Source organism: Mytilus edulis, chromosome 2 (assembly GCF_963676685.1).
Source record: "Mytilus edulis chromosome 2, xbMytEdul2.2, whole genome shotgun sequence".
Lineage (NCBI taxonomy): Eukaryota > Metazoa > Mollusca > Bivalvia > Mytilida > Mytilidae > Mytilus > Mytilus edulis.
The window spans coordinates 7,412,658-7,437,122 of record NC_092345.1 but is presented as its reverse complement, the minus strand read 5'-3'; the positions used below and the strand labels follow the sequence as shown (position 1 = coordinate 7,437,122).

Sequence of the window (24,465 nt, the reverse complement as noted above, 5' to 3'; positions counted from 1 at the left end):
AGAAAACAAACGAAAGTTCTTGGAATTGCATGAACTCCGAGTAAGTCCGAGCAAGTCCGAGTACATCAACAGGTTAGGCTTTTAATAATAGGCATACATCACGTGACAAACATATCCACAATAGTCAAATTATCAAAATCGACAAAGATTAAATTACAATTCAGACAACTATTTACATATCATTGAAACCAATATTAAAATGTTTACGCCAGATGCTCGCTTCAACTACAAAAGACTCATCAGTGCAATGTGTTAAAGTATTCTTTTGTGTTTTCTTTGTAAATATCACTTTTACTGTTTTTATCTATTTGGCGTGACTCTGTACTCACGCATCCAGTCTTTTTCTTTTTGTTCTATGAGTGTTTTGTATTATTGTCTTTAATTGTTGGTAATGTCCTTTGTCTATATGGTTTTCTTTTTGTATTTCTATGATACATATGTTATAGATAATTATAGATTATCGTTGATCATCTCAACGAGATTGATTTTCTCGCTTGAGCTGGTACAGTGAAAGTGAGAAAAGCAATCGAGTTGAGATGACAAATGATAATCTGTTTATCGCTTTTTTACCTATGACGTCAATTTCATGTCAATTTCGTTAGCAACGCCACGTGGCCTCCTTAGTTTCTATCGATAATTTTTTCATCTCAAGCGAGAAGCATGATATGAAAATTATCACAAAATAAGATCAAAAGAAAAATGCACAAAATAGCGATAATGCATATTTTAAGGTTTTTCTTGTCGTAGAACACACCGAGGGGTGTTAGAATTGTGCAAACTTGACACCCCGAGGTGTGTTCTACGACAAGAAAAACCTTAAAATATGCATTATCTGACTTATATAACGTCAAAAAATATCATTTTTTTTTATAAAGATTTGCAAAATTTAGCATCCTATTTTACCGACCACAATAAAGTGGGATATTCCTTTCTAATTCTTTCAGGTTTTAATACGCCCTACAGCTCATTTAGAATATGAAATAAAACTGACTTATTAATCTAGATATAAACCTTTAAAATGACCATCCATATACAATAAAAGTATTACTGTAACTGCATGAAGAAAGACACAAATAAGTTGATACCTTTCGATAACGATGTATGACAAATACAAAACACATTGTAAGTAATTTATTGTACCAAAATAATTTATGGAAAAGAGAGGGGGGCTATGTTTTTTTTCTTCTTGTAATGACATTTGTATCGCGGAAAAGTGGTTATTTTTTCAACAATTTTAATTGAATCGAATGAAAAATTTAGAAAGATTGTATTTAGCAAAGCAATACATTGTTTTAACAGATTATCAGGATATAATTATTTACCCTCCTCACCCACCCCTTTTGTGAGTAACGTGAACGTTATTCTTATATTAGTTGATAATTTGATAGAGTAAAAGGTGTACATGAATTAAAAAAAAAGTTAAGAACTGACACGAAGACAAATATAAACACATATAGGTCACATCATGATTTCTTATTCAGTGTGTATCGTCCTGAACATGCATGAAATATTTGCCACTGGACGTTAAGCAACCAACAATCAATCAACCTATGCAGTGTGACTCAATAAGATTTTCAAAATCTTACAAACGAATATGTTAAATCTGGCTTTATTCTTTGAGAGTTTACATTAAAGTTCTATATCTCATATGTGAGAATGTCTCTGTATTGGAGCGATAAATTATCAAAACTTCACGTTATTTTTTTTTTAAATTTGGACAATGACATTTTTATTACACCTATCATTGATTGAACTTTAAAAAGTAAATTCTCAAATCGGCAACGAAAAACTATCAGACGAATATGATTTATGATGATATGAAGTGAAAATAGGTGGCATTTTTTATCAAGGAAAATAATGACCTCACACAGCTTTGTACCTCTACATCCGTTTAAATTGTTATTGTGTTATGGTACATTTGTGTATTTTTATCTTTCAGTTTTGCTAATGTGCTTTGTCTATATGTCTCTTTGTGTTTCTTTGTTACATATTTTATTGTTTTATAGTTATAAAGATTATAACACAATTTTTACTGATGTACCCCTATTTTTGACAATTTACCTATTTAGACTGTCTGTTTTGTTCAATCATTGTTGTCAATATCATGGACTTTAATGCGACTGTCATACCAGTGTGAGGTTTAAATAGTTTAAAAACCAGGAATAATGCACCATTTCTACACACACAAAAATACTAAGTCAGGATTATAACCTTTGTTATCCATTCGTTTGATGTGTTTATGCTTTTGATTTTGCCATTTGATTGTGGACTTTCCGTTTTGAATTTTTCCTCAGAGTTCAGTATTTTTGTGATTTTACTTTGTTTGTACTGTATTAGAACATGTTTATTGTATTAACAATACATACCATAATAGTCCTTGGCACTTGTCACACAGGCCTGAGAAGTGCAGTAGCAATGATTTTTATCAGCTCCTGTTGCTGTACAAGAATGAAGTGTTGTAGCATGCCCGACTATCCATGCACGAGTCTGCGTTTATTTAGATAGAATATATAAGAAAAGATTTTGTTTCACATATATCATAACAGTGTTTTGATTTAACTCAATCTGGTATGCTGAAAACTTCAAATGTTTGAATGTCAACTGTAAATAAGACCTGAAATCATTACCATTTACAGAGAGAATAAACCCCAAAACCTATGATATCTATTTTGGTAGGAGATATATAAACAAAAAGGATTTAAAAAGAAAAGGCAATTTTACAGGAGGTTAATTTTGTCAGATGGAGTAGCTATATACTTTTTACGTAATTCATTTATTCATTATCAGGAAATTTAAGACATATATAGGTTCAACCAATACAACAAGGGTAAATTTTGATATTGAAAGTGCGACCCTGCCGAGCTTTTTTAAATAATTAAAATTTGACTGTTGCGTTGTACATTTGTAATGACAAAGATAGAAGTAATTATAATTCACCGAATTGGTTTCATCAATGAGAAAACACATACCGTATAGTCAGCTATAAGAAGCCTCGAAAGAAAAAACGAGAGACAATTCAAAAGAAAACATTAACTGCCTCATTCATACCATACAATTTACGAAAACCAAATATGACAGGTATGACAGACATGAACAAGCGACATCATGCGGTGGTCGGAAAACATGTTTTGGCGCTAAACCTTTACCATAACCTGGGACAGTAGTGTAGTGGCACAACATACGAAAAAACTGGGAAAAATAGTTGCAAATGACTTAGATTAATAGATCGGTGCGAAGCAAATACAAACGAGACTAATTTAAAAAAAAAAACAATATCGCATTCTAAGTTAAATAAGAAAAGGGGGTTTTAAAAAACGGACAATATTAAACGTTATCAATCTCTGGAACGGTTGGAAGTAATTTGATAATGCAAGATTCACTGGAAAAAAAATAAGAAAAACAATCGTTAAATTTGTCTTTACCGAAGCACTCACCTCTGAGCTTTCTTGATAACAAACAGATTGCAAGCCGTTGTATTCAGAAAATGAAATTTATAATATTTCGTGCGTCTTTTAAATAGTTTAATACTTGAAACTGAATCTTTATGTCACTTCTTATATCATCTTGGTGAAAAGTGTTGTGTTCAAGGAACTTGCAAACAACTGTTTGATGTTAAAAAACCTAGTGATAAGTCTGAATCGGTAGTTCAAATTTGCGGAAAAGTAACGACAATTGGCACGCCTTCGTTGTCATCTGTAATATGGATACTTCATAACGTCATTAAACTCTTGATGGCGTCCGTTCATAAATTTTACGAAGAGATGGTATCAACTTTACCACATTGTAAACTACAACTCTCTTACAAGAATATCATGATGTGGTATGGGCTTTGCTCATTGTTGAAGGCCGTACGGTGACCTATAGTTGTTAAGTTCTGTGTCATTGTGCTCTTATTAAAAATTTAGATCGAAAACCAGTGCCTTTACGAGACGACATAGGATCACATGAATTAAAAACTTTTGTTGAACATAATGAGTTAATAGACGTGTGGAGAAAACGATATCCTAAAGAAAAACAATATACTTTTTGCCGGGGTAATTCAAGGTCACGAATTGATTATATATTTATTAGTAGTGAGCTTCAATATAAATCACAACAGGTAAAATTAGGTTATTTTCCGTTCAGTGACCATGACGGTGTGTTCATGAAATTAAAAACAAATGAACCAGAACGCGGTCCCGGAACGTGGAAAATGAACTCATCAGTTATTCAATCGGATTTATTTAGAAATACGTTCGAAAGCTTTTGGGGGAACTGGAAATTAAAAAAAAAATCATTTCGAAAATAATCTAGAATGGTGGGAGGAAACTAAGATAAAGATAAAAAGTATAACTATAGAAGTTGCAAAGCAATTCAACATAACAGAAAAACAAATAAGGGAGTGGGAAAAAAGGTTAGATAATATTACGGGAACCCATCCTATCAATAATGAAAACGAATTAAATAATTTGAAAGTAAAAATTAAAGATTATTATGCCCAAAAAGCCGAGGCAGTCAGAATTAGGTCTAAGGTTAACTGGTACGAGAAAGGCGAAAAATCAACAGAGTACTTCTTTAAACTCGAAAAAAAGAGGGGTGCTGAAAAATTATGGACTAGAATAAAAGGTTCAGACGGAAGGTATAAGGACGATATAGAATCTATTTTAGAAGAACAAGTGTCTTTTTACAAACAATTATTTACATCCGAGGGTTGGGATAGGGATGCTGATGAAAATCTATTACAAAATATAGATCATAAACTAAGTGAGGAAAATAAAAAAATATGTGAAATGGAAATATCTTTAGATGAAATAAGTAAGGCCGTTAAAATTTTGAAACTTGATAAATCTCCTGGGGAAGACGGAATTGTGAATGAATTTTACAAAACGTATTGGTATTTGATAAGTGACGACTTCGGGGCGGTTATTAAGGAAATTTTTGACAACAATTTGCTCTGTGAATCTCAATACAGAGGTATGATAACGCTTATGTTTAAGTCTGGGGAAAGAGAAGACATAAAAAATTGGCGTCCTATAACGCTCTTGAACACGGACTATAAAATTATTTCCAAAGTACTCGCAGAAAGGTTAAAAAATATATTACCGCAAATAATTGATTTCGATCAAAAAGGGTTTGTCAAAGGGCGCAACATTTTTCAAGGCAATAGATTATTACAAGATGTTATAGATTTTTGTGAATTAGAAGATGAGGAGGGTGCGATATTATTTTTAGATCAACAAAAAGCATTTGATAGGGCGGAATGGGAATGGATCGATTTTTGCTTATTAAAATTTGGGTTTGGGGAAAAATTCAGGAGTTGGGTAAAAATGCTTTTCATTAACGCTAAGACGTGCATTCATACGAATGGGTTTACTTCTAGATTCGTAGGCATAACCCGTTCAATTCGTCAAGGATGCCCAATAGCCCCGATGTTATATATCCTGCAAGCAGAACCACTTGCAGCATCAATTAGAAACAATCCTAATATAAAAGGAATAAAACTTCCTACTAGAACTGGGGACTTTATTGAAACAAAGCTAAATATGTTTGCTGACGATACTCAACTCTTTAATAAAAGCGAGGAGTCTATCGAAGAAACATTTAAAACTTTAAAACTGTACGAAAATGCTTCGGGGGCTAAAATGAATATGGATAAGACTGTTGGCATGTATTTAGGCAAGTGGCGAAATAAAAAACCAAAATTTAACAAAATTAAATGGTCTAAGCGTCCTGTGAAAGCATTAGGGGTACTACATGGATACGGGGTGGACTTAGATCAAATTTGGTTAGAAAAAATAAATAAAATAAAAAGCTGTATGGAAGTTTGGAAATCAAGAGATCTCACATTTACGGGAAAAGTCTTAATTATTAAATCCTTTGTACTGTCCGTCATTGGATACGAAATTGAAATGAGAGGTATCCCGGATATATACGAAAAACAAATAAATAATATTATATGGTCCTTTATATGGGATGGGAAAACAAACCAAGTCGCTAGAACAGTGTGCTGTTTACCGAAAGAAAAAGGGGGGATAGGAATGATAAACTTAAGGGACTTTATTAAATCAAAACAAGTGAAAAGTATGTACAGTATTGTCAACTCAAAAACACAAAAATGGAATGCAATAGGAAAATACTGGTTAACGTCACTAGACGAAAAATATGATACAGACTTTTTTATATGTTCTTGTTCGGACACTACATGTTTTAAGCAAATACAAATGTCCAAATATTATAAAGAACTTTTAATTTCCTGGACTGACTTACAGAAAATCCAAAAATCGGTCACGAAAGAGGACCTTTTAGAAGAAAATATTTTCGGCAATTGTAAATTGAAGTTCAAGGGACATGCATTATATTATGCAAATGTTGCCTCCAGTGGAATAAAAAAAATTAAAGATATATGGGACTTAAACAATAAATCCTTTAAAACATCCCTTGATATTTTTAACAGTCTTAAAGATAAAAGGAATTGGATTGCACAATATAGCCGCATTAAATCTTCGTTAACACCTCAACAAATTGACGTTTTAAAAACAGACTCTAGTATACATAGTCATTCTGATGGACCTATAAGAATAATAAATTCTTGTCAATTTATAAAAAATGGAGTTGTCGTTGATGCCAAAAAATTATGCCTTAAAGATATTAGATACTTTTATGAGAATAAAACAGCTCCAAATAGTCAGTTGAAGTGGAATTTATATTTTGGGAATGAACTACCATGGGATTACATTTGGGAAACTTTGAATAAGAATTTAGCTAACAGGAAAATTAAACAATTTCAATGGAAGTTACTACATAATATAATTTACACTGAAGAAAAGTTACAAAAAATGAATCGCTCAAACGGGAAGTGTCACTTTTGCAATGAAAAAGAATCACTATTTCATCTTTTTATTTATTGTAAACTGGTGGAAGACGTTTGGCGGGAAATTTTTGAGAAAATAAGGGAATTTTGTTCAAAATTAAATATCCAAAAATTACAAAAATCGGAAACAAGTATAATTTTTGGGGTCATTAATGCAGATGCATCTTATACCCAAATTTTAGATACGGTTCTTTTAATCACGAAATGGGTTATCTGGAAAACTAGAAATATCGCAAAATATCAAAAGAAAGGGATAAGTAAATTGGTGATTTTAAATATGATAAAACATGAAATGCAATTTCTGCTCAAATATTTTAAACCGAATACGAAAATCGAAGCCTATTCTACTATGTGTGACATTTTTTGTATATAAATATATATTTTGCATGGTCAGGTCAGTTCAATGACCTCTTTGATACTGATTGAATAATAATATGTACACTGCTCGCAACTCCCTACATGTAATTTCTGTTGTGTATATATTCATGTATATCATCTAATTGTAACAAGACATGTTGTATCAACAGGTTCATATTATAAACAAATATTTACTCACCATATCTTTGATATTAATCCTTATTGGGAATCAAAATCATTAATCCATTTTTTTTTATGAATGAACTACACATCCCTTTAACAAATCGCACGTGGTAAATGATCACTCGACCAGAAATTTAATGTAATCGAAATTAACATAACAAAAGACTTGATGTACGATAAAATTGAAACTGTTTAATAAATACAGGTAGCCTTTGTGAGAAATAAATGAAGATAAAAAACAAACTTTATTCAAATAATTATATATGGTGAGATGTATAGATATATAGATCGATATTGATTGCAGGTACATGTACATTTGTACAAGGATAGATAATATTTATAAAGGTTGATGTTAATAATTTATAGTGGGAGTTTTTTTCTCATTTGGTTTTCCCCGACAAATGAGACTGTAAAAATTGGGGCCCCCTTAGTTGCTTCCCTGGGCAACTGAGGGTTGATGTAACAGGTGATTGTTAATAAAATATGTTTAATATTAAAAAAAAAAAAAAAAAAAAAAAAAAAAAAGTTCTGTGTCATTTTGGTCTTTTTTGGATAGTTGTCTCATTATGATAGTTATTACAAGCCCTGTATTTTTTGTTACCTGTTATTTTAATAGGTAGCTTAACATTTCACTCGTATGACAGTCGCAAAGTAATATATTAAGATTTTTTATCATGTATGAATAATTGTATACCTGACATTGTCCTTGTAAACCACCACTGTTTACCAATAGTTCACAGTACTGAAATAAACGTGTGTTTAAATTATAAGGCAAGTACATGTTTAAGTATGAAAAACATCCTAACAAAAAAATACAAATTATTGTGAAAAATAATTCATTCAACATTTGCAAATACCACGATGAAAAAATAAATTTGAAAAGAAAATAATTCCGATGTTAAAGATGAAATGTATATAACAACTATAGTTCACCTCACCATGACAACTGTCATATGGTTAAGTTAATATCATTTGCCTTTAACATGGTTCGTACTTACAAGGCTGCAGTTATCCCGCATACCAACAACAACAAAGTTAAGAAATCAACTAATTAAGTCCAATGAACTTTTAATCAATAATAACTTACCATGTGAGCTGCACAATGACGTGTCCCACAAGTGGTTACTGTTGCTTGAATAAAGATCACATTTGGCAGGAAACAAGCAATGCCTATAAAACATTTCATTCACATATAGTTTGATGTGTATGCCTCTAACATACGGACAAGGTCAAATAATATGTCGAAAGTGCAAAACAAATGAACATATATTCAATTGGAAACGTCTTTCAGTGTACAGTCAAATGTTGAAATAGGAATGTTGAAGAGTACTCGAAAACTCCTGTTTTATTTTGAAGAATTAAGTATTGAATACCAAATGATGCCCAATTTGTCGGTTTTCTGTAACGACATTGTCTCTTCCTTTTCATTGTATTTGTTTTCTTTTAAATACCACTCCGAAAATAGCTATCAATAAGTAAGGTAGATCTGGTGTCTTTTGTTACTTTTGGGGTCTAAATAAAGGCTACAGTATTAAGCCGGTGTTCAAAAGTCGAATGAGAGAAACAAATTCTGACTTACAAACTCAAACCGAGACATACACATCAAATATAAACGGCAAACAACAGAACAACAGAAACACTTAAGTTCTTTATCAGCAGAACACTATCAGTCTAAATCTTTCATGAAAGTGGTAAATTTCTAGAAAAGAACTACTTCATCGCAAAACTTTTCAATTGACAAAAAGATAGTGCTTCATCATACGTTTACGTTTACGACTGTTTCCAACTACAACAAAATATGTTTTGTTGGTTGATTTTAGTTTCCAAATTTCAGATAATGTTACTTTGAAAAAGGAATGTGTTTTGAATTTACCTCTTTTTGTTAAGAAAATATCCCAATGTTTCTATCTATTTTCTGAAAGCACATTATGAGTGTTATATTCTCGTATTTTATCGTAAAATTCTATCATTGAATTTTATTTTTTTTAATATTTACTCCTTTTTGCATATTATTAAAAAAATGATCGATTTGAATTTAGACCAATTATTATACCGGCGTCAAACATCAGCATATAGCTCCGACGTACGTTGGGCGTGTTACAAATTCATGTACGCTACCAATACACTCGTATTTTGGATGCATTCAACCTGTAAATCATATCTGTAACGTGTGCACAACGAGCTTTGAGCGTGTATGGGACGTACAAAAAGCGTACCTATGTGTTTATCGGGCGTTCAAGAAACGTATGATTGTGTATGCCTGGCGTTTGTCTTACGTAGATGGAATGCATGTTACGAAGGAAAGAAGTTTCTTGAACGTATTTGAGACGCGTCCCGGTCGTATCTTGGACGTTCTATTATGGGGTGTTTGTTACAAACATACCGCATACGTTTACGTTCAAGTCGAACGATCTCGAAGCGTATACAACGTGCCCTAAACGGGTCTGAAACTTATCTGTACCGCGCTAAAGGCGCTTGTAGCATATGCATACCGTGCGTGTAGCGTATAGGTATACGTTCATTGAGCTGGATGAAAATTTGTATGCTGCTTGTAGCGTTCACAAAGCATATACCTTTGTATTTCGACGTACTTCAAACTTATGCAACGAGCGTTTAATGATTGATTAGCGTTCCTCTGGATTTCAACTAACGTATACCAACTTTGTCAATTTTCTCTGTACGATTGGTACACGCCGGTCTAACAATCCTTGAAATAGTTTAGTGTGTTCATGCTTACTTTCAAACTTCCGAACATTTCGATCGAAAATAATTACAAAGTACCAAGATTCAACCTTTTAAGTGGGGCTTGTACGACTTCAACTTTCCTGCTGACATTCGTTGACAAAACCTTATTATTGACGTATGCCACCTGTTCAATTTGTTTTATAATTTTTAATCATGGTTATGCTCAGGAAAATATATATTTTGAGCACTGAAACTCAGAAATGACTGGGTTCTTTTTATTGTAAATTTATACTATCAAAGACGGGCTTCAAAGTTATTGTGAAACTGCCTATTCTAGAGGGGGCGTGAATCAGATGTGGATACTTAAAAATTCCAAAGATCTTTTAGAGTACATACAATCTAACTCTCTTTCATCTTGTAACAGTATTAAAACATTTGACTTTTCTACTCTGTACACTAGTATTCCACATTCCAAACTAAAAGACAAATTGAAAGAGTTGGTATTGCTTTGCTTCGTAAAAAAGAATGGCCAACGTAGATACAAGTATCTTGTCTTAGGGAGGGATAAATCCTACTTTGTAAAGGATCACTCTGATTCCAACAAAAAAATCTCTGAAACTGATATTATCAAGATGCTTGATTTCTTGATTGACAACATGTTTTTCAACAGACTGTCGGCATTCCAATGGGAACAAAATGTGCCCCTCTACTTGCCGACTTGTTTCTTTATTATTATGAGGCTGACTTCATGCAGGAACTTCTTAGGAAGAAAGATAAGAAGTTAGCACTATCCTTTAACTCTACGTTTCGCTATATAGTTGATGTTCTTTCACTAAATAATTCAAAATTTGGTGACTATGTGGAACGCATCTATCCAATCGAGCTAGAGATAAAGGATACTACAGATACAGTTAAGTCGGCCTCATATCTTGACTTACATCTAAAAATTGACAATGAGGGTCGGTTGAAAACAAAACTTTACGACAAAAGAGATGATTTCAGCTTTCCAATTGTGAACTTTCCATTTCTAAGTAGCAACATTCCAGCAGCACCTGCATACGGGGTATATATCTCCCAATTGATACGATATTCCCGTGCTTGCATTTCCTATCATGATTTTCTTGAAAGAGGGTTGCTGCTCACAAGGAAGCTATTAAACCAAGAGTTCCAAATGGTGAAGTTGAAATCATCCCTTCGTAAATTTTACGGACGCCATCACGAGTTGGTTGACCGTTATGGAATAACCGTATCACAAATGATATCGGATATGTTCCTTACGTCGTAACTACAATCCCCTTCCCTTTCCTGAATGTGACCTACCGAATTAGACTATTTACCGGATTTGTTATCACATAAGCAACACGACGGGTGCCACATGTGGAGCAGGATCTGCTTACCCTTCCGGAGCACCTGAGATCACCCCTAGTTTTTGGTGGGGTTCGTGTTGTTTATTCTTTAGTTTTCTATGTTGTGTCATGTGTACTATTGTTTTTCTGTTTGTCTTTTTCATTTTTAGCCATGGCGTTGTCAGTTTGTTTTAGATTTATGAGTTTGACTGTCCCTTTGGTATCTTTCGTCCCTCTTTTATACTACATGTGTTACACTTATTTGATATTTGCTATTTTATTTATATGGTTTTTTTTAATTTTCATATGTATATAATTATACTACATTTATGTTTCATTATAAAAAGCTATTTTAATCGGCCAACAGCAATCTCTCGTCATTCTGAATTAAATATTCATTACAAAATGAAATGTAACATTCATGATGACAAGAGATTCCACAATAAAGTACGGATAAATAAAAGAAAAACTTGAAATAAATCGTGTTTTCATGATTCTAGCAAATGAATGTATTTAAAAGTACGGGTTTAACAAACTTGTTTTACATACTTATTTTGTATGTAGTGGGGTCAACGCTTTTACACCCCAATATATTTACAAAAAGGAACATTGAATTATGTATTACTACTTTTGTCTACTTTGTTATTATCTTCTGTTTTTGTAATCTTTATTGAGAATATATAAATTATACCTATATGTTGTAAACAGTTGGTAAGTAAAGAATTGAATTGAATGTATTCAAGAAGTGTGTGAATTGTATTAGGTCTATATCGATAACATTATTACCAACATTTAGTATCATTCAACTGCAAATTGCAGTTCAAACATATTTTATATTTTTCCTTTGATTAATATGTCGATAATAGTTATTCGGCCGTTGAATTTGTCTATTATCTGCATTGCGTATCTATCTAAAACCCATTTGTGGTTAACCAGCTTATATTGAAATACAAACGAGGAAAAGCAATTAAATTTCAATTACATTAAAGAGCCTGTTCAATTCTGGAACCACAACAGGACAATTATTGATGCGTATATTTTACCAAATCGGTGTTGGGCATATCTGAAAAAGGTAAACTTTGTGTCCTTACTGCTCTTCAACTTTGTACTTGTTTGGTTTAATAACTATTTTGATCTGAGTGTCACCGATGCGTCTTCACGGCCGACACTCGGCTAACCGAGAGATAGGTCGGTTAATCTATATTGAGTATGCGGCTATATCGGCGGTTGGTCTGTTAATCGGGTTGGTTATACGTCTGTTAAGAGTAAAACGCACAATTTTAATATTAAAATCTATTTAATATACAGATTTTAGGTACATTATAAGAATCAAATCAAAAAAAAGAAAAGTGTCTGACAAAATGATATATATCATAGAATATTTTCCAACTGTAAAAGCATTTCATAGTCTGCGCAGTTTTCAGTAAAACTAAAAGGCGTCGCGCAAGTATGTAGTATTTATGCTTATACGCATAGCAATTTTTGTAATGAAAGGCGAAAAAACAATTTTAGATATCATTTAAAGGACACAAAATCGTACTTTGGTTCTAAAATATAAATTGAAATTAGTAAATATTTCATAATTGTAATATAACGTGAGTAATACCAAGTTTTAGTGAACATTATGGGAATAAAATCTGTTTATTGGTTGGACAATTGAAATTGTGTCAGTTAAGAGTTATTTAGCCACGACAATAGTTGTGCTACCTTTATATTTTCCCTTTGAAAAAGTTAAGAATGAGATGCTCTTGAGTAAAAAAAAATGACAATACGCTGCAACAGTATCCTTCTAGTGAGAACATTTTTATTTTGACTTCCTTTGCATTTTATTAAGGGGTGTGTCACTTCAATATATGGATATGGATTGCCTGCTGGAATATGCATGAATCTATTATTAACGTTTTCTTCAGCCTTAATTTTTGTGTCTGTTCAAAGTAGCACGTTCTCAAATCCGTCCGAAAGTGTCTTTCTAATACAACACAGGATACATATAACGTGTTGTCGTTCTCATATGCACATGATATTTGTCACTGGACGTTATCTTTTCTTCTATTACTGAATCATCTGTTGTTTACAAATCAGTCTAAAGAAGTAAATGGAAAGGAGCGAATGCAGCAACATTTGGTTATCTTAAGTTTTAATTCATTTTATTCCGTTTAGTTCCTTTCTACATAAGTGCAGAGGAGAACTGCAGTTGTCCGCATGTAAACTTTTAGCATTTATTACCAATATGAGTACATACCAATCCGTTACTGTTTCAAAAGCCAGGGGTGTTTCATGTCTTTATTCTCAAACAGTAATTATGTTTTTCTATCTTTTTTTATTAATGCATCACTTCCTACTGTCCTTATCTATTATTCTATATATTCTGTGTTTCCATCCAGATTCTCGTGTATACAATGAGGGTCCGGATTGGGGGTGTTATTTATTTCTATATTCTTTAATTTGTCTGTTACTTTTCTCTACATTTTATTTTATCTTACTCATTATTATTTCTTTATTCTTTATATATTCTAGCATCCCAATATATTTTACTTACTGATGTTTAGTTATATTACGACGTTTATCTCTGATTTATATACTGGTTATAATTAATACCAATTTAGATACAAATTAGTGTCATTCATGACAACCTAAACTGAATCCACATGATATATATATGCGACCATTCTTGGATGAAATCAATATGTATAGATTATAACATGCCCTTTTCTATATTAGCCCTGGTATCATCCCGAGACTCCCATATCGGCCTCGAGGCTTTAGCCGAGGGCCGATATGGGTCGAGGGATGATACCAGGGCAAATATGGAAAAACATGTTATAATCTTTAAGCTATTTATCACATATTTAAGTGTTGCAGAAAAGAGGGGAAAAAAGTTCAATTATAACAATTTAATGAAACATAACAGGTAAATCTTAAAAATTTATCCGTATCCGTAACAAATATGTGATAAGATATAAATAACACATAGCTGAGAGGGTGATAGAGCAGATTGGGTCCCGAGAAAACATTGTCAACCGCGGCGAAGCCAAGGTTGACAATGTTTTTTCGAGGGATACCGATCTGCTCTATCACCCTCTCAGCCATGTGATATTTGATTTATTATAATGAATGTCCTATCATCATTTTCTTTAACAGATGAGTTTTAGTATAAAGTATTTTCTATGTAGTCATGTACTTGACAGCGTAACGGGTATTTGAAAAATCATCACAAGTGAAGTAAATACCCTGCAGGCACACTTTGTTGAATCAACGTTGAATCTTTGTTGATTTTAGGTTATACATTGATCAACAAATATTCAACATTGATTCAACGTTGACAATGCAACGTTGAAATTAGTACATTGTTTCAATGTTGAATTGACATTGTGTTGAAATACCAACACCGAATCAACGTTGGCTAAGCAATATATAAAACCCAGTAGTTGTGGATACCAGAATTGTCAAAAAAGAAGTATTTGACACATCACAATTATTTTTAAATTGAAAACGATATTCACATTAAATAAAATATTTAGTAGATTTATCAGTAATTGTTGTGGTGATTATAGAATAACACATAAAACAATCGCAGTGTATATATAAGCATTACTAATTAATCATGAACTTCGCACCCCAAATATTGAAATAATAGAAAATTCAAAAATTTCACCCCACCCCAAAACATAATAAAAGAACCAGCGTGTATACAGGAACATACAGTAAATATAAAATTAAATATTTGTGAACAACTGCTTCCCCTTAAAAGATCCCTCCACCTTTTCCCTTGACTTCTGGTGTCAAATATCTTGTTTTCATTTCTTTTTTTTCTATTCTTTTTATTAATTCCAAGAGAAGGACGTATACACCAGTACATAAACAATGGTTGACAACTTGAAATATAAACAACGGATAGATCTATTTAAATAACGATTTAAATTTTCGCGGTATTGTAACATTTCTATTTTAAGACTTCAGGTATGCGCATGCGCAGTTGTTTTTGTTGCCAAGTTTGAATATCCGCCAACGAGACCACAAGTGATTTGTGCAGAGTTTTTATCAATATCTTTCCTCTATACAGCTTTTACATTTTTATCGTAAGTATTTATATTAATTGTTGTGATTACGTTATCGTATTTTAGAAATGTGAACATATCATGTTGTTATGAAACTGTACAGTACTGAAAAGTTGAAATTTTACACGTGAAAAAGGGGGATGTTTAGGACAATCTATGGATTGACCTTAGGATCAGGATCAGGATAGCATGTTACCATTCCCAAGATATCTTGCAACGTCTCATGAATTTGTATCATTGACTATTTGAAATCATATGATTGACTCAAAAGTGAAAAGAAATTTTAATCGCATAAAAAGGGGGGCTTGTTTACAACTTTGGGATGGAAAGGTCAGAAGCTATATATGACTCACCAAGTTGAACCTTTGATTTTACTGTCAAAATTGAGGTATAGTTTGGACAAGGTAATTAAACATAAAGGGTATATGAGGGTGGTAAAAAGTTATTTGCATTTACGGCCTTTTTTTTCACGTGTTTTAGCGTTTTATTTCTCGTAATTGGTTTCAACATGGATTATTTTTGTTTCCTCTTATTTATTTTCCGTGTTTCGTCTGGGTACTCTTTGATTTCTCGTGCTAGTCCAACATTCAAGATAAAAAAAAAAGTAAACCAGGACTAAATTCGAAGTCCAGTCGGGAGATTGTTTTAAATTATGTGTTCCCAGGATATTAATTGCGATCAAGTTATCTTTTCCACGATTCGGATGCAACAAGCGTAAGTGAAAAGGTGACTGCAGGGTCTTCGTGTCCATTATCATGACTGTGTGATCTCCAATAACGACTGAGTATTAACTTCTAGTACTTTTTTCCTTAATAATATTCATGATTTAATTTTTCGTGCTTCCTTTATCCAAATTTTTATTTTCAGTGCAGTGGGTTTTTTTAATTTTTATTTCACATGTTTCCGTGTTAAGAACCCCCTTTACCATCCTCGAATATGTCAATTAGTCAGATATCCATGCCGCAGCACAAGTAATACAGAAAAAGACATAAGTGGATAAACCTTCAATTTGTTCAAATTAAAATGTAGTAGTTAGGATTTTTTTGCAGATTATACCTAAGTCCTTCTAGTCTATTTAAAAGGAAATGTAGTTGAGACTTCAAAGGACAACTGTTATTTACTTTAGTTTTCACCGGTTCTTATGCTTTTTATTTATACTTTAAAGTAATATCATTATGAAGTTAAAATAGTTAAATGTGTTGAACAGAATACAACTTTACAATGTTATAACTTTTGATTTTGTAGATGTCATCATGAAGACCTAGATGGAATCACGGAACAGCAATTCAAGTGTCTGAAAAAACAATAAACTTTCTAAAACGGGCTCCAAAAAGACAAGGTGTGAGAAAAAAGAAGTTGAAGTTTCACTATTAATAAATAAAAAGTTTCAGTATTAATAAATAAATTTATTTTAATTTTATCGTATTGAATATTTCTCTATAATCAGTGGTTGGACATTAGAATACATAGGATAGGAAGTGTCCGAACAGCAAACTTTGTTTTATATTTTGACCACTCAGATATTTCAAATAGACATTGAGCAAAATTTGTGTATTAAGGGTTGTGCGCTTTCGAAATCAATAATTCTCTTGGATGATAATTTGTGTTGTTGTAAGCATGTTGTTAAATGTTAAAAAAATCTTGGTGGTTAAATTATGGTTCGTAGGATATCCCTCAACACCCATATTTGTAATTCAGTTGATTGGTTGTTATCATCATCATTGTCAAGCCATGCTCTCATCACACGAATGTGGTCACTCAGTTTTATTGTTGAAAATTACTGATATTTTACAAGTAATTGGCAGTCAATGGCATCTACATTGTATTAAAAGTTTTGTGCACCCAAACACTTTTTATTGTTGTACCTATTGTTAACAAGACAACCATCAACCAAAGAACATTATTTATATATCTTTGCGTTACCATACAGTCTTCAACAATGAACTAAAGAACACACCATGTCAAATATAACCAGACAATGACTTTATTTAAAGATAATCAATTTTGTTTTGAGATTATTTTTCAAACTTGGGTCTAATGGAGCAGTTATTGGATTAGGTTTCCTGAGGCAGAATGTTGCTATGGCGTTTTGCATATTAAGCGCCTAGAGAAGACAATAGCTTGAACATTGCTACAGTATAAAATTATGGACTGCAAGACAAAGAAAATACAGGATGAATGAAACATATTAGTTTAGGTGGAAACACAGTTGAACACAATCACTAACCAATTTTGATTCCGTGTTGAATACTAGTATTGTATTCACCCTGAATTCAATCTGAATTCAAATTAAGCTATTGGTTGAAACAATGTTGAAGCAACTTTTATTCTATATAGATTCAATGTTGAACATCAACGTTGATTCAACATAGGATTTCAACGTTGATACAAATTTGCAAAATCTAATAATAATTCAACATTGATTCAACATAGAAAATAAACATTGATTCAATGTTAAATCAACGTTGTGTGCCTGCTGGGTAGACAATAGTAGTGCATTGACTTGACATATAAACGATACAAGGATTAGGCCCGAAACGGGGAAAAAGCTCTGCTATCAAGAAAAAAAATATTTTCAATTGTTGTTATTTTGTTATTGTTATTTATTTTATTTAAATTTTGGGTAAATACCCCTTTCAAAGGCCTCATATCTGGCTGAGAAATATACATCACAATGAACATGATGAAATGTACATCAGCTGTTGAAACCCATCGATGGTGAACGAATGCGTTTAATATCAACAATAAGCATAACCCACAATGATTTATAGGTTTTAAAGTAAAAATATGAACGATGCTTGGTCCGTTTCTGTGTGTGTTACGTTTCGGTGTTATGTCGTTGTTCTCCTCTTATATTTAATGCGTTTCCCTCGGTTTTAGTTTGTTACCCCGATTTTGTTTTTTGTCCCTGGATTGATGAGTTTTGAACAGCGATATACTACTGTTGCCTTTATTTTTCCAACAATTGTAAAATAAATAAGTTTGAGTCGTTCCACGCTTCGTTGTATAGTAAATTAGAACTTTAAGCATTGTCTATAAAATAACTTGATGTAGATTCAATTCATTGTCGTTTAAACTGCCGATTTTTGATTGGTCTAGCCGAGAGGGTGACATTCCAAAAACAAGATCGATATAGTCATATTTTTCTATTTGAATGGATGTATGTTTGTTTGCTTGTATGTTTAAATGACACATTTGGCTGCCTGTATATTGAGACCATAGCATAGAGGAAAAGTTCCGAAGAAAAAAAAACATGTATGGAGACTAAGGTCAATTGGAATACAATATATTAACAGTAAACCAAATGTATAATTAACCTATTTGTAATACATGTAATAATATACCCAATAGTCACAGAAGAAGTTACAACATACCTATAATTAACAAAGCCATGTCCATGATCGTGTCCATAGTCTGAGCTTATCTTGTCAAATGATGGTTACTTTTAGTACATGTAAAGGTTAAGTATATATAGAATGATATAATATATAAATATATAAACATTTATATCGCGAAGAAAGTCCAAAGTGTGTCACCGAATGTCGAATACCATCAGAAAGATACATATGAATATTGTTATCTGTCTTGTTAATATGCGGTACACTGACATTCGTTTTAGTCTTGAGTACAAGTTTTTGGTGTGCACAGCTTGCCTTTGTCAATATTTAGACTGTAAGACTTTATATAACACATATGCAGTTTCACCATACTACAATCTTTTGATACCTATAGTTTGGCATTGCACAAGGTCATGTTTTTTTCTGACTGTTATGACGATTTTAATCTAAATCAATTGGTTGTTGGATGTGTATTGATTGATATGTTAGTAGTTGATACATGATTTTGTAAATTCAGCGAATTTTATTCTCAAAAGCGAGACATAGCGATCCTACGTTCCGTCGTCGTCGTCGGCGGCTTCCACAAAATTTACTCTGGGGTTATAGATTTCGAAATTATAATAACTTTCTTAAACTAACTTGGATTTCTACCAAACTTAGATAGAATAAAATTGAGAAAGGAAATGGTGAATATGTCAAAGCGACAACCACCCGACCATAGAGCAAACAACAGCCGAAGGCAACCAATGGGTCTTCAATGTAGCGAGAATTCCCGCACCCGTAGGTGTCCTTCAGCTGGCCCCTAAAATATGCATAATAGTACAGTGATAATGGACGTCATACTAAACTCCGAATTATACACAAGAAACTAAAATATAAAATCATACAAGACTAACAAAGGCCAGAGGCTCCTGACTTGGGACAGGCGCAAAATTGCGGCGGGGTTAAACATGTTGATGAGATCTCAACCCTCCCCCTATACCTCTAGCCAATGTAGAAAAGTAAAAGAATAACAATACGCACATTAAAATTCAGTTCAAGAGAAGTCCGAGTCTGATGTCAAAAGATGTAACAAAAGAAAATAAATAAAATGACAATAATACATAAATAACAACAGACTACTAGCAGTTAACTGACATGCCAGCTCCAGACCTCAATTAAACTGATTGAAAGATTATGTCTTCATCATATGAATATCAGGTACAAGAAGCTTGTTTATAATCATAAAATAGCATCCAGAAGTAAATTTTGTAAAAAATACAATTCCTCTGTTTCATTTCGCAGCTTTTCATAGCCGATCATACAGTATTGAGTTTTCTCGTTGTTACGGTTGGCTATTATTGCTTACGTCCACTTCATTTAAACTTTGTTGAACAGTTGTCTCATATGCAATTATACTACAACTCTTTCTTTTTATATAGCTTAACAATACTTGTGTTCAGACTATAAGTTTCTTTTCTTAAAGTTAGCAATCATTTTGTTGAAGGCTGGAATGTGATTTTATTTATTGTGCTACTATACGACATAATGTGTATACAGCCAAAACTATAGGTAAGACGTGTCACAGTACTTGTCTATCCCAAATTCATGTATTTGGTTTTGATGTTATATTTGTTATCTTCGTGGGATTTTGTCTGATGCTTGGTCCGTTTCTGTGTGTGTTAGTTACATTGTAGTGTTGTGTCGTTGTTTTCCTCTTATATTTATGCGTTTCCGTCAGTTTTAGTTTGTTACCCCGATTTTGTTTTTTGTCCATGGATTTATGAGTTTGAACAGCGGTATACTACTGTTGCCTTTATTTAATATTGTTTGCTATTATTGTTTTTCTTTTCATGGATTGTTCAAAAAACGAATCTTTATGTTTGACCAAGTTCGGATCTGACTTATGTTATAATTGGTAAGCGCTACTGATATAGACTCTATTTAATAAGGATTAAACTAGATAATTTGTCTTTTTCTTTATTTAGAAAAATACAATTCAATAACATAAAATAATGATAATCTCTCTTCACACCATTTTTCGATTTCACGTCTTAATATCTCTTAATAATACAAGATTCACATACATATCAACTGACCTTTATGTACTCAGGCATGCAATATATTTCTGATTATGGAAAAGAATCTAAAATACTAAATAGTTACTTAATGCATTGATGTCTTTGTTGTTGTTGCCTTTTGGCGTTGACATTGCAGTTTAACACAGTTTAATGTTTTACAAAAAGTCAGTTAACAAAATTTGTCTTTTAAAGATAACATCATATCAAGTTGTCTTCTGTAGTACATAATATTTTATTCAAATATGTTTATGAAATAGTTGTTAATATTTAAATTGTCATGTTTAAATTTAATTGATGTTGAGATAAAGGTTATGTTTCATACTCAGAACCCCAATATTTAACTTACTTTTTGTATAAAAAAGCAACAAAAAGACAAAAATGATCTAGTTAGGCACAACTTCACTATTTAACATTATATTGCACATCCATAAGTTTTATTACAAACAATGTCATTTGTTTTGCTTACATCTCAAATCATTTTCCCTCACACAAAAACCCCTCCCCCAAACAAAAATTCCAATATATTTAGGAAAATATTCGGTGCTGTTGTTAGAAAACTGTGTCAAAACATGTCAACATCATTATTTCTTTTAACTGAAAAGGTTATTTCATTTCCCTTTTATTCTTCTTGGAGAAGACACTTCTGAATCAACATACAAATCTAAATTAAGACTATTCTCAGTAATGTTTGATACCATGATATATGAAAGAGGACATTCTGTCCAATTATATCAAAACCTCACTTGAAAGTAAATTGTTTAATTTAATAAAACATCTGAATTAATTTACAAAAAGTCAAACTTTAATATCAATATGCTTATCTTAAAATGGAAATAATCTGTATTCATTCTTCTTTATTACATTGTAACATTTGTAAAATATGGGACCAGCCCAATATCTTTTTGGCATTAAATGAAATCTAAGAATTTACACTTGCAAATAAAATGCCCTGATAATAATGACAAAAAAAGTATGATTCAATACACATATATAATTAGAATACAGTCATTTGTTGATCACTATTTACATTAAATCAAATGGATTTCTTGTATATATTGTATAAGTATATGGAATATTTAAAACTTAATATTTTACAAAAAAAATATTTATGTCACACGTGATATTATATACAGTAAATGAACAAATGTAAAAATATATAACAAAACTAAAAGTAAGTGAAAGCCTTGAAATCAAATTTGATAACATTCCTCAAATTATTTTTAAATACAGCATTGCTCAATTGTTGTATAAATGTTAGAAAATTCTACGTCACTGAAATGTCATACCTACTAAAATGCCAATGAAATTTAGATTGGAAATTAGGAATGTATCAAAGAGACAACAACCTGATCAGAGAGCGGAATCCACTTATATTGAGAGCATATTCTGTACATCCCAGCATTCTATTTCGCGAGAGAAAAAAAACTAAAACTAGGCAATACTAATCAATATAGCGTAGCTCATTGCATGCAGCTTTTATTGAATATTTCAACAATAATCAAGATAGAAAAAGATAAAAAGCTTGGAGAATTTTGATATTATGTAAACAAGAGGACATAATTCTTTAGAAATAATAAATATTACAAAAAGATCATTATAACAAAATCATTAAACAAAGTGTCACGTTGCATTTCCCACTTTGTCAGATATATTAGAACATAAAGAGCCTGAGATTGATAAAGATGTGAAGTAAAAGTCCTAGACAAATGAAACTGTCCGAAAATAATTCATAAATAAACATAATCAAGGTCGGGTAACTGTTGTTTGAATGACATCTGTCAAATATATGCCATGTTTTTAGTTCGTTTATTAATTTTACTTTAAGGAATGTTGTTTGTTTTCTCTTTTGAGAGGTTTCCTTTTACAACTTATCATACTATGACCCTCAATTGTTTAATAATCCGCCTTAGTCATTGGTGGATATTCGACAAATTTTTCAATCATGCCACATCTTCTTATCGTAATAAAACATAAACATAGTTACGTTTGAAAAATGTGCTTGGACGGTATATGCTATGAAATTTTAAACTTGGTCCACTAATAAATATAATACAAAACAATATTTCACATCAACGCTTTGAATGTCTCTCCTAAGAACAACGGAGAAATACTTATAATCTGTATTTGTAACAACAGAGCGATTTACAATAATTCTGAACATATTGTTTCTCTTATCTTCATAAAAAGTGTAAGTATTTTTGAATGTACATAAGTTTATAAAAAAAAAACCACTGCATAAATAGGAATGAGGCCACTTAATCAAATGAATCACACGATTGAATCAATAACTATGTTCTTTGTAATACATTTTTACACATTGTTTCCATTAAAACTCTTCGGTTTGTATTAAAAGATATCATGTATTCACCGACAGGACTGACAAGCATATGATTTCTTGCAAAAATTCTACGTTTGTGTAGTACTTTGTAATGAATGTCGCATGTAAACAATGCACCACCATGTATATATTTTAAACTGTGATTTTTTTTATTAAACAACAAACCAATAATCATATTATGCTTCGCTGTTCGTACGAACACCATTTGCTGACGATGATTTTGCAACGTCTAAATTAACATCTTTTGGATCTGCTCCTTCATATGTTGGGTTAATTTCTGTGGTAACATAGCCTTCATCACGGAGATGACTAAAATTACCATAGTCCGGCTGGTTTGCTATAGGGTTTGAAAACCCAGTTATTCCTCCTTGTTCGACTGGTACATTAGTGTCATCGAATCGTTTAAATTTTAAGTTGGTATTATTCGAAACATATTGTCCTGCAGGTGTCCTTTTCCTAAAATTAAACAAAGTATATTTTTTGGACTTAAATAACCAATTTAAAATAACTCAATTTTTATGGAACGAAACTATTGTCCATATTTGATAATAAGTCTGTCTTGTCAAAAGATTGGCTGACAAAAAAGCTTCGTCCTTAAAATACCAAAAAAAAGTTTCAAATTATATAATGTTGTAAGTGTTGCTGTATTAAGGGAAGGACAAAAAAGAGACAAAACATACTGGACATTCAGACATACAAGTTGAAAACGAACTGACAATGTCATGGCATTAAACGATAATATGTCATACATGAAACTTCTTCGTTCAGTGTATGTTTAAATGTCTTTTGATCAAGTAAAGCCAATCAAATGTGACACTCGTCTTTTTTGGACCCTTTAAAGCTTGTTGTGCGCTGTGAGCCAAGGCTCCGTGTTGAAAGCCGTATTTGTTTTTATTATCTATTATTGTTAACTTTCTGTACGTTGTGTCTTAGATGGAGAGTGGTCTCATTGGCACTCATACCACATTATCGTATTAACATCTGACGTTAAGGAAAATAATCAGACATTACGAAGAACAGGATTACAGCGTAAACTAAGTAACGGACGGTTGATGGATCAACAAACAACCAGTGATGAATAAATGCGATGGCGCCTAGCTAATATTTGGCTTTTTGGCCAGTATAATTATTTTTTTACACCCATTTGTAACTTTCCAAATAATACCATTGATAACTTTTTAAAATAAAACAACCGATTCGAGGTAGAACATTAGATATAATTCTACCGAATTTTATAAACTTATTATATA

The 24,465-nt window shown here is 32.0% G+C and overlaps 1 protein-coding gene and 2 long non-coding RNA genes across 4 annotated transcripts in view; 1 reads left to right on the top strand and 2 right to left on the bottom strand.

Moving 5' to 3' along the window:
* Window positions 1-8,019: 8,019 nt before the first annotated feature.
* LOC139510466 (uncharacterized) lies at window positions 8,020-18,924 on the bottom strand. Its single transcript, XR_011661885.1, has 3 exons — window positions 18,854-18,924; window positions 8,478-8,560; window positions 8,020-8,132 (listed from the first exon to the last, which is right to left on the bottom strand). It is a non-coding gene; the product is annotated as an uncharacterized lncRNA (long non-coding RNA).
* Window positions 15,367-16,899, top strand: LOC139511324 (uncharacterized). Its single transcript, XR_011661998.1, has 2 exons — window positions 15,367-15,500; window positions 16,725-16,899. It is a non-coding gene; the product is annotated as an uncharacterized lncRNA (long non-coding RNA).
* Window positions 18,925-20,760: 1,836 nt separating the features above from the next.
* LOC139511355 (low-density lipoprotein receptor-related protein 4-like) overlaps window positions 20,761-24,465 on the bottom strand; it is a 56,926-nt gene continuing 53,221 nt past the window's right edge. For both annotated transcript variants that reach the window (XM_071298006.1, XM_071298007.1), the window contains one exon: window positions 20,761-23,671. In XM_071298006.1, coding sequence (XP_071154107.1) covers window positions 23,392-23,671 — 280 coding nt within the window. In that variant the 3' untranslated portion in view covers window positions 20,761-23,391. The remainder of the gene's footprint in view (window positions 23,672-24,465) is intronic.